Genomic DNA, 12450 nt, shown 5'->3' on the forward strand with positions numbered 1-12450 from the left:
CATTTTCACAGCAGCTGCCCTAGGTTTACCCGCCGCTGCCCTGTTTGGCAACATGGCATTGGTAGAATCGATTAACCTTCACAAATATCAATATCTTTACATATTATTGATCATTGAAAACTTATAAATAAATTAAAAAGTGTTTCTATCAGTTTTATTTTTCTTTCGGGGTTAATTGTAGAACTAGATAATGTTTAAACATGTTCGTCAATTGGCAACAAAATATGTGCTCTAAAAATACGCAAAATCCATTTTGTTAATCTACATTGATGTAAACAACTAATTGCGGAAAGTGAATGCTGTAGAACTAGTAGTTTTTCCTTGCAGTTGAGTTACAAAGTTAACGGAGTTGACAGAACGGCTAATTTTACGGTTCCCGCAGTCATTTATTGCCCTGGTGAGTCTAAATTTATCAATTTTTCGTAAAATAAAAAATAAATAAAAATTTAGAATTGATTTGTTTCTAAAATTACACATAATTCATTATCATCGAATGCCCTGAAGCCCAGATAAAAATTTTGCGAAGTACAGCGGCACATCATTTTGACGCTGACAGTAGGAGAAAACGCTGGTATTCTTGGCTGGCAATCGACAGTATGGGGAAAAACATTGCTCTTTATTTTCGTATTTCCTACCTTGATTTTAAACATCATGGACTTTTCCATATCCTTCCGCAACTGAAATTGAACAAGTACCATAAATAGTTCAAATCCATCGTACCCATCTCGAAGATTTTATTCAATGGTGGCCGAATTATAGAAAAATCTCAGGTTCAAGTTACTCATTCGATGAAATATTATTTAAATTAAGTTATTTTCGCAAACACAGCACACGAATTTATCATTCTATTTTTATACTCTTATTTTTCTTGCAACGCTCATCCCGACGGACGGCATGCATTGCGGCTTTTCTTCTAAATTTTCTCATTGGGAACGCTGACGAAAATATTTTCTGGGGTGTTATTGCACAGAGGAACAATGCACCACTTGTATTTGTTCCTTCCTTCAGCCATGTTCTCCTTAAAACGCAACGTGACTCTTCCAAACCTGCAGCTACGACCAGGGGCGGATCCAGGATTTCTTTCTGGGGGGGCACAAGCAAGGCCGTATCCCGGATTTTGTTCTGGAGGGGCACAAGGATACCCCGTAATACAAAACGAACGCAATGATAACGGGACCGTATTAAAAATCTTGCATATTTTTAAAGGGACTGGGGGGGGGGGGGGGCCCGCGCTCCCGTGCCCCCCCCCCTCTCTAGATCCGCCTATGGCAACGACGCGACGCTCCCAGGGCTTGGATCTACTACTCCTACTGAATTTTGACGTCACGGCGCGGCGTAAGATTAGTGGGGGCGGTATTTTTTTGCCCGCGAAACTCGGGAGACTTTTGGGAGTCATTTTCTACTGTATAAACTGAATTTCAAGCGGAAAAAGTATACTGCGGTAGTAAGTATTTACTGTAGTGTATCAGCATACTGTTTATAAAAAGCATGCAGTTTCCCTATTATCGGCGATTTGTGCCCTCACTTCACATTTTGACTTTTTGGATCCAAATAAGCGGTAAATCCAACATTTTCCCTCTCATTATTCCTTTTCTAAATGTTTGAATGATGTAAAGAAAGAATAATTTCAATAGTATGTACAGTCACTTTCAAAAGTAGGTCCCCACGGCCAGCGCGAGCAACTACGTTTTTCTCGGAGGTCGAACTTCGGGTATTGGCTATGCCTTCTGTGTCTTGAACGGGCCAGTTTGACTTACTCTCACCGTCCGCGCAAGTCTTCCCGAGGCATTCTTCACTATTCCTAAATTCTTCGCGACTTCCCCGACTCCCAGTGCCACAACACAAGGCGAAGCATATGTTCTCAGTCATGGGATTCCCACCCTGATAGTATTCTGAGATGGATATTCCGAGTTGTCTGGCTTGCACTAAAAAATAACGAGACGTATCTGCGTCGCAACGCACATATGAGGAAGAAACGAAAATTGGAATTTACGTCTGAAAGAGTATTCAAAAAGTTTCCTACAAAATAACCTTCTAGATTATACCTTTAACACATTATTACCAACACCATCAATATATGTTGCTCTATGTTTAAGTATTTCAAACACACTGTTTGGCGCATTCGTTATTCCTAACCATTTTCTTAGGATACATATGTTTACCATGGTTTGTACTACATTTTTCTACGTGTCTCATCACGCGAGAAATCAAAAATATTAATGTGCGCTAAATTGTAACGTTTAATTCTGTATCATATTTATTCCAGTCGTTACTAACATATCCTATACGAACAAATATTTAAATAATGCTTTATACATTCGAGGTATCAGGAAGTAATTAACCGACATCTTTATGTTCATCGAAAGTTCGAATGTCTTAATAGTCACCATAAATATATTTTCTATAATGAAAATACCAACGGAAGCATTAATTACATGACTTGTATGCCTATTTCTTGCCATTTAAAGGCACATTGATACTATATGTTTTATCTTTGCCCCTTCATTGAGAGGTTAACCTAAGTCTTCCCCCTTTTTCGTTTCTTTTTTTTCTGCTAAAACCAGTCGTAATTGGCGCCTGCTGATATCATGCAGGGAAATATCCTACACATTATTATGTATAAGTGGTTTTACATCATAAATAGAACTTACACTCATGTAATGAATACCTTGAGTCAGTCTTACGTGCGAACAAATACTGATCATATTCCTACTGACACTAAACTACGCACGCATAATATTCATCCGATAAAAATATACCGTGTTGGGTACCTAATGACTATTTCTGCATTATTTATACAAATTAAACTTATGAGCTGCCAAATATACTGCTTGCGATGTAGCGTTTGACGGTGTGGAAACTTAGGCGACGACAAAAGAGGGACAAGAAAAGAATGAAGGCATCCGAGATGTGAGTATAAAAAAGAAAGGAAAAGGTGAGAAGGATGGAGAGGAAAAAAAGAAGAAGTGCTATCCATGGTCGAGAGATTTTTGGTGACGGGGGAGGGGAAGGATGAAAGTAAGGATATGGTTAGAATGAAAGGGCCTAATGCGAATGGGCGTCACTTTTAATTAAAGGGGTAAGTTCAAGTTGGGAGGGGCGCAGGCACGGTGATTCGTAAAATCTTCAATTCAGAAGGGCAGGTAAATGATGTTTTTCTATGACCACCCTAACTGGTTGACTCACCATCATAACTCCACGCACATGTTGCTTGTACTGTTTTTCTTAAAAAAATGAACAATATTAATGTAAGAGTATTTCCCATAAACAAAAGGACAACACTTCCTACGACGCATTATGGTCTAACAGCCTGCCATTTCACTTGATGCCATTAAACATCTCGCTGCTTCTTTTAGTGAAAATTTATGTTTATCTTAAAAGCAATTCAATAAAATTTAAAGACAATCCAATTGCTTATTCGAAAAAATAATGCAAAATTATCTTCTACCATAAAAAATTGCGGTACCGGTAGTTTTGACCGATAAAAATTTAAAAACTTCTTCTGATTTTCTATTCACAGTATGGGAATAAGTTGCGTTATTCAAAATGTAGGCACTACTTGTAGTCCGAATAACCTACTACTTGGGGAGTGACTGCTATTTAACTTGTAAACATTGAAAACATGTCTGAAAATCTTTAACCGCCGGCATGGATGAACGCGATGACGGATGGTAACCGTGACGCAAATGACAATATTTACATAGGCGTATATATTTACGTATTTTTCACCAGGCGATGTAAAGAAAAAATATTGGAGTAACATGCTCGAAATGCTCCGAAAATTTATTTGCACAATATGTTTTGTATAAGTTTACCAAACTAAACAGATGTCTCCTCTCTTCCTCGTGCGATGGGTTACTTGCCGGAAAAACCCATATATTCTTCTCCGCTTTCTTTGGTGGTGGAATTGTTTGGCTGCGTGGGGGGGGGGGGAGGTTCACGCGGCCTTCCTACCTCTGAAATCGTGCGTGGGGCTCTTGACGACGGTTAAAGTAGTCAAGTTGCACCATTTGTACTACCTGATCAAGTCGAATCGATCCCCAGTGGACAAGGAACGTGTAAGCAATACGCGAAGGTCGACTTCGGAGAATAACGGAGACGGCTGCGCCAGGTATGGGGACCGACTTTTGAAAGTGACTGTATATCACCATAATTTTTTACGCGTAAAATGTATCACTAGTTTGTAGTAGTGGTTTTTGACAAAAAATTTATATCAAAAATGTATCACAATGCTGTTTGGGGGTACGTTTCACCGGGATTGACATTGAGGTGCTAATGAAACGAAGAGGAATTCACGCAAATAAAAACTCCGCAGAGGTTTCTCTTAAATTATGTTTAATATTCGAGTGAGGTAACAGTTATTAACATTTTATACACATCATGAAGAGGAGATCATTCTGGAGTGTGGATTTCACATTCCGTAGGAGGGCGGTGTCGTATCACATATTTACACATGTACACCATATTGTCTCTCGATCGTAAACAACAAGCACATTTAACAGAAGGCGATCAGAACCCGCTCTCTAGTCGGACTTCATAGTTGACGAGAACACTACTCTCAAAACAATCGAATGGCGATATTCCCAAGTTCATCCTGAAATTTCCGCCTCAAGCCATTTTAAAGTCGGGCCATGTATAAAAACGATGCATGTAATTAAGTTCTTCACGACCAATTGGATTCACTGTGCGATAAATTGTGCTGATATTTCCTTTTTCACTCCGATCGTCCGCAGTTGCCAAAACAACCCGCGTCGCCTTCGGAAAGGAGTGAGGCGATGCCATTGAATGCACGAGCTGAGTGCCAATGAGCTGCGTGCAGCCGTACCCTGACCCTGCGTCAACACAGTACACCTGGACACTTTGAAAGACAGCTGTCTTGTTTCCTCTCATCGTAGAATTCGGATTTGGATGCGCTCTTGATAAAACAGCCCTCACCGCGATCTTTTCCGACTTTCGGTCCGATTTGATACTGGAGGCGACGTCCGTCAGCTGCGGTCATGAGGATGGGGAGGAAGAGAGAGAGAGTGGGTGGAGAGAAACCCGGTGTCTTGCTCCGAGGGGACCACGGCCCAACGTCCCATCCGACGGACGGAGTGTCAAGCTAGAAGTGCCCCACTCAAAGCACTCATTCAGGGAGACTGTGAAAAATCCCCGCACCCGCATTCGGCGTTTCACCCCAAGGAGTCGCCACCACACCAACGCTCTCGCACAATTTTGGCACTTCAAAAATCACGCTGTAATATTCCAATGTTTCCATTTGAAGGTGCATTTCCACTTCGGGAAGGTCTTCAGCTTATCCCGACAAGCGTCACTCCATCGCGTGCACCCCACCCATGGAATGACTCACACTTCAGTGAGGGAGGTAATGCTGCGGGTAGTTTGATTCGGACGGGACACTGTTGTTGTTGTTGATGCACTGTTGTTGTTGTTGTTGTTGAGGTGTGTTGGCGCGCGGGAGCGAGTCTAGCAGGCCGGCGCACAGCATGAGTTCGTCGGCGAGGTTCCCGCCCTGCAGGCCGCCCAGGAATTCGTCCACGTCCCCAGGGTCCTGCGTGCTCTGCTGCGAGGGGTAGCAGGGTTGGTTGGGGACCTGGGGCCAGGCCCTAGGGGGGCCCGCGCAGTACCCCCACTCCTCCACCCCCTGCTGTCTCGCAGGTTCGAAGGGGCCGCCCGCTGGATGCGATTCCGCCTGGGGAAGGTGCCTGTTGCTGGAGAGGAATAGGCGAACGAATTAATCAAGCAATCACTGGCCTATTTACTTATAACACCATTTCCACTGGAATTGCATCGTTTGGATAACCCTTGTCAGGGCCGGATTTAGGATGTGGGGGTTTTGGCCGTTTTGGTTGGAGGCCGCTAGGTGCCACTATTTCCGATAATAGCTATATCAACAACGGCTACGGATAGTGATTTTTTTATCAGCAGCGTTAACCATTTATTAACGTCAATGTTGACGATTAAATTTTAACGAAAACACAATCCAGCTTCACTTGGAATCCCCTCAAGCATGTTTTTCCACTTTTTGTAATATTTACCTCCACATATATTGGCGGAAGGATCATACTTAGTGGTTGGCATAGGCTCTTTGGTTCATCCCTTTGATCCGGCCCTGACCCTTGGTGGTCGTGGGCAAAAATTAGTTCTCGACTTAATTACCTCTGAAATAGTTTTAAAGACTGAAGAAGAATTCCCGCAAGGAAGCGTAATCGGCCCCCTTTTGTTCACTTCATTGATGGCTTGTGTTTCCGAAATAGCAGTAAAATATGATAAAAATAATTTGATGACGACGCTGACATGTATCGCGAAATTAGTGAGCATTGAATACTCTCATCGGACCTAATCAACGTGAATGGAGAGAGGGGAGTCTGAGAAAGTTGACGGCGAAGTGGCATTTCTTGCGAACTATCCCCATGCACATGAGTTTAACATGTGAGATCCTGATGAAGTGACATATCTTGTAGGTACCAACGATAATTTCAAACCTAAGGAGAGGAGCACATGTAAATAACAAAATAGGTATTTTTGGCAGATCCCTGAAGGTATCAGGCTTCGTCAAGCGTGGATTGAGAAGATTTTCGAATGAAAATGTGAGAAAAAGGTAATGCTGCTAATTCGCTCTCGTCTGGTCTCACTTTGAATACTCAGCGAGTGCATGGGCATCGGCGCACAAAGACGTAATCCGTAAACTTAAAAAATAACAAAGGAAAGTTGCACGATTCGTGAAAATCTTCTAACAAACTTCTACAAGCAAGCAAATACTGTTACATAGCTTTTACATGTATAATGCAGGGAACTGCTGGAGACATGGAGGATACGAGGTGGGATTGTTTGCTTGAGGCAATAGATATTTTCAAAGCGACTCGTGGAACATCGTATTAGAACCACAGAGTGTTTCCTCGACCGACAGAAGCGAAATAGTCAGATATATTGCTGAACGGATTGTTATAGGCATTCGATTCCCCTACGAACAGTAAAGCACGTTTATTACTTCTAGACGTGGTACTCCAACGTGTGCTCCAAGGCCCTCATTTTTTGAAAGTGGCGAACAAAAGAATTAATGTATAAGCTTGAAAAAATTAACAATAAAACTGTGAAATGGAACTATTCAATTGTAAAAAAATTGTCATTAAAATAAGCAAGGGTCAAAATATCAATGCATGAAAACATATTTACAACATAGCGAAATTAGGAGAAGTTTACGGGAAGAAGCTACACACGGTCAGAGGACCATTACAGGGCACATGTTACATCTACATCATACCCTGCGAGCCACCTCTAGAGTGTTTGGCAGGGGGTGATCAATCACCAGCATGCAGCATGAAATTGGACTCCCACATGCACACGACACGGTCCAAAAAACGTCACGTATACTAACAAATTATACTACCATATGTTGTTAGAAATAATAATAAAATTAAGAAACATGCATTAAGTTTTACATAGGTTAGTTGGCTACACCACAAGTCATGCAATCTCTTTATGAGTTCTATCGCTGCCGTTATAATCTCTTATTGATCGTGGAAAAAATGACATTCGGAATCTGTCTGTTCTACAATCTATCTCTCTTATTTTATTTATATGATCTGATCTTCCGTAGTATGTTGGCGTCCGTAAGATATGGTTAACTTCGTTTGAAAAGACACTGCTCTTGAATTTATCTAAAAGGTTTAGTCTATTTTTCAATCTACGCTCAGACAGATATTCCCATTCGAGTTTATCTAGGAGATCAGTTACAGTAACAAGACTATCGTAACGACCCTTCACCTACCTACCAGGTCTTCTTAGCACGCGTTCTAACTCTGTAATTAGGCCTTTTTCATGAGGGTCCCAAACACTGGCAGTGTATTCTAAATGGGGTCTAACGAGGGAAAACTAGCTAATTTCTCTCACTTTGTCGTCGCACTTTCCTAATATTCTTTTAACAAAACCCATTTTACGATTAGCTTGACCGGTTATTTCACGTGTATGTTTATTCCACGATAGATCATTATTGAGTCTAACTCCTAGATATTTCACGGATTCAACAGTCGCTAATTGGATACTCCGAATTATATAGCTACGTTGTAGGGAGTTATTCTTCCTCCAGAAATTCATTACGACGCATTTAAAAATTTTTTATTCTGACTGGCAAGCATCGCACCACGATTGGATAGCAGCAAGGTCATTCGTTAGTTCATCTATATCTCTGCTGGAACGGATTTCTCTGTACACTACAGCGTCGTCTGCAAATAATCGTAACTAACTGTGTACTACTTCGCCAATGTCGTTTATGAAAAGAAGGAATAGATGTGGACCAATGACACTACCCTGAGGGACGCCAGAAGTGACTCTAACCTCATTGGAGACTGCACCGTCTAATACTACTGTTTGGACGCGGTCGCTCAAAAGTTCTCTTATCCAGGAAATGACATATTCATCTATACCATAAGATTTCAGTTTTATTATTAGCTCTCCGTGTGGTACTTTAGCAAATGCTTTTTGAAATCAAGAAAATCTACTGGAATGTTGTCTTCTCCGGTGACTAAAATATCGTGGGCGAAAAGCGCTAACTGGGTTTCGCACGATCTGCTTTTCCTGAATCCATGTTGAGTTCTCATTAATAAGTTTTGAGCGTCTAGGTGTTTCATTACCGAGCTGACTACGATGTGTTCAAGGACTTTTCATGAGATGGACGTTAAAGATATCGGCCTGTAATTAGATGGCCCTTCCTTGTCTCCACTTTTGAATATTGGCGTTAGATTACCGATTTTCCAGGCATTAGGTACTTCGTGTTGCTTGATGGATTTACTGAATATTAACTGCAAGTAGGGGGCAATTTCTGAGGCTAGTTCTTTATATACGCGAGAAGGGATTTCGTCTGGACCAGGTGATTTATTTGGACTGAGCGATTTCAATATATTTTCTATTCTGTGCGTACTAATGTCAATATGCAGCATCTTTCGTATGCAGAGATTGTCAGCGGTCTCGGGTGAGTTCTCGGAAGGCTCGGTGAACACGCTCTTGAAGTAGGAATTTAATAAATTGGCTTTATCACAACTGTTTGTCAACACATCTCCATTGTCGCTTCTCAGCGAACATACGGTAGATCGTTCACCTTGAACTTCCCTAACATATGACCAAAATGCTTTTGGGTTATCCCGTAATTTTTCCTGGTGGGAGGGATAAAGTGATCTGCGAGGCTTTATTACACACCTTCACATCTAATTCATTGTTTCAAATAGCATCCGCACCGAACAGAGGAGAAAATATTCTTGATTTATTAGCGACAAATATACCACATCAGGTAATAAACGTTGGCACTGTCGAAGGAATAAGTGACCATAGGGTAGTAACTGCAAAGTTTTCTCTAAATACCGCTGTAAACTTTAAAAAAGAGCGTAAAGTTTTCATTTTTAAAAGAGCTAATTTTGATGGGTTTAAGAGTCATATGAAAAATGCTTTCCCCGAGTTTCAAGAATCAGTATTAAAGTTAAATGTAGTGAATACTTGGAAAGCTTTTCTTTCGCTCGTAACTTCGGGAATAAATAGCTACATCCCCAGTAAAATAGTAAAAGAAGGCAGCGAACCGAGATGGTACGACGCGGAAGTGAGAAAATCATTGAGGCGACAGAGAGCGTGTCATGCTAAAATGAAAAAAGTCAGCACGGATTTATCCGCTAATGAACGCGAGCTAATAATTAAAAAATATAGGATGACTAAAGCCGCCACGAAGGAAGCGTTCAGGAATGCGTTCACGAATTTTAAAAGAAAAACACTAGTAGAGCAGTTACAGGATAACCCAAAAGCATTTTGGTCATATGTTAGGGAAGTTCAAGGTAAACGATCTACCGTATGTTCGCTGAGAAACGACAATGGAGATGTGTTGACAAGAAGTTACGATAAAGCCAATTTATTAAATTCCTACTTTAAGAGCGTGTTCACGGAGCCTTCCGAAAACTCACCCGGGACCGATGACAATCCCTGTATTCATAAGATGCCAGCTATTGACATTAGTACGCTCGGAATAGAAAATATATTGAAATCGCTTAGTCCAAATAAATCACCTGGTCCAGACGAAATCCCTTCTCGCGTATATAAAGAACTAGCCTCAGAACTTGCCCCCTACTTGCAGTTAATATTCAGTAAATCCATCAAGCAACACGAAGTACCTAATGACTGGAAAATCGCTAATGTAACGCCTATATTTAAAAGTGGAGACAAGGAACAGCCATCTAATTACAGGCCGATATCTTTAACGTCCATCTCTTGCAAAGTCCTTGAACACATCGTAGTCAGCTCGGTAATGAAACACCTAGACGCGCAAAACTTATTAATGGGAAATCAACATGGATTCAGGAAAAGCAGATCGTGCGAAACTCAGTTAGCGCTTTTCGCCCACGATATTTTAGTCTCCGGGGAAGACAACATTCCAGTAGACGCGATTTTTCTTGATTTCAAAAAGGCATTTGATAAAGTACCCCACGGAAAGTTAATAATAAAACTGAAATCTTATGGTCTAGACGAAGATGTCATTTCCTGGATTAGAGAATTTTTGAGCGACCGCGTCCAAAGAGTAGTATTAGACGGTGCAGTCTCCAATGAGGTTAGAGTCACTTCTGGCGTTCCTCAGGGTAGTGTCATTGGCCCACTCCTATTCCTTCTTTATATAAACGACATTGGCGAAGTAGTGCAGAGTAAGTTACGATTATTTGCAGACGACGCTGTAGTTTACAGAGAAATTCGTTCCAGCAAAGATATAGATGAACTAACGAATGACCTTGCTGCTATCCAAGCTTGGTGCGATGCTTGGCAGTTAGAATTAAATTTGGAAAAATGCGTCGTAATGAATTTCTGGAAGAAGAATAACTCCCTACAGCGTAACTATGTCATTCGGGGCGCGCAGTTAAAGGCAGTTGAATCTGTGAAATATCTAGGGGTTAGACTCAATAATGATCTATCGTGGAATAAACATATTCGAGAAATAACCGGTCAAGCTAATCGTAAAATGGGTTTTGTCAAAAGAATATTAGGAAAGTGCGACGACAAAGTGAGAGAAATTAGCTACTTTTCCCTCGTTAGACCACATTTGGAATACGCTGCCAGTGTTTGGGACCCTCATGAAAAAGGCTTAATAACAGAGTTAGAACGCGTGCAAAGAAGAGCTGCCAGGTATGTGAAAGGTCGTTACGATAGTCTTGTTAGTGTAACTGACCTCTTACATAAACTCGGATGGGAATCTCTGTCGGACCGTAGATTGAAAAATAGACTAAACCTTTTGGATAAATTCAAGAGCAGTGTCTTTTCTGACGAAGTTAACCATATCTTGCGGACGCCAACGTACTACGGAAGATCAGATCATATAAATAAAATAAGAGAGATAGATTGCAGAACAGACAGATTCCGAATGTCATTTTTTCCACGATCAATAAGAGATTATAACGGCAGCAATAGAACGCGTAAATAGATTGCATGACTTGTAGTGTAGCCTACTAACCTATGTAAAACTTACTGCATGTTTCTGAATTTCTATTCTATATTCTATTTCTAACAGCATATAGTAGTATAGTTTGTTATTATACGGGACGTTTCTTGGACGGTGTGGTGTGCATGTGGGAGTCCAAATGCATGCTGCATGCTGGTGATTGATCACCCCCTGCCAAACACCCTTGAGGTGGCTCGCAGGGTAATTTGTAGATGTAGATGTAACTGCTCTACTAGTGTTTTTCTTTTAAAATTCGTGAATGCATTCCTGAACGCTTCCTTCGTGGCGGCTTTAGCCATCCTATATTTTTTAATTATTATCTCGCGTTCATTAGCGGATACATCCGTGCTGACATTTTTCATTTTAGCATGACACGCTCTCTGTCGCCTCAATGATTTTCTCACTTCCGCGTCGTTCCATCTAGGTTCGCTGCCTTCTTTTACTATTTTACTAGGGATGTAGCTATTTATTCCCGAAGTTACGATCGAAAGAAAAGCTTTCCAAATGCCCTCTACATTTCACTTTAATATTCATTCTTGAAACGCGGAGAAAGCATTTTTCGGATGACTCTTAAGCCCATCAAAATCAGCTCTTTTACATATGAAAACTCTACGCTCTTTTTTTAAGTTTACAGCGGTATTTCGAGAAAACTTTGCAGTTACTACCCTATGGTCACTTATTCCTTCGACAGTGCCAACGTTTTTTACCTAAACACGTCACTCAAAGGGTTACTTGCAAATTGATCTGTTTAGTGCGGATGGTATTTGAAACAATGAGTTAGATGTAAAAGTGTGTAATAAAGCCTCGCAAATCACTTTATCCCTCCCACCAGGAATGAACCTATAAGTCTCCCAATCAATAGAAGTTACGTTGAAATCTCCACCTACAATCAAGTTTCTTTCAGGATACTTGGATGCTACGCTGTTTATTTGAGTTTGAAAATCCAACATTGGCGTTATATCTGAGTTAGGTGGTCTTTAATACGAACA

At 41.0% G+C, this 12450-nt stretch overlaps 1 protein-coding gene across 1 annotated transcript in view; it reads right to left on the minus strand.

Annotated features, from left to right (window-relative positions):
* Positions 1-4343: 4343 nt before the first annotated feature.
* Positions 4344-12450, minus strand: part of LOC124169232 (extensin-like) — a 44868-nt gene continuing 36761 nt past the window's right edge. The window contains exon 9 of the mRNA XM_046547775.1: positions 4344-5708. Within this exon, the coding sequence (XP_046403731.1) occupies positions 5351-5708 (358 nt within the window). The 3' untranslated portion in view covers positions 4344-5350. The remainder of the gene's footprint in view (positions 5709-12450) is intronic.

Source organism: Ischnura elegans, chromosome 12 (assembly GCF_921293095.1).
Source record: "Ischnura elegans chromosome 12, ioIscEleg1.1, whole genome shotgun sequence".
NCBI classification, from domain to species: Eukaryota; Metazoa; Arthropoda; class Insecta; order Odonata; family Coenagrionidae; genus Ischnura; species Ischnura elegans.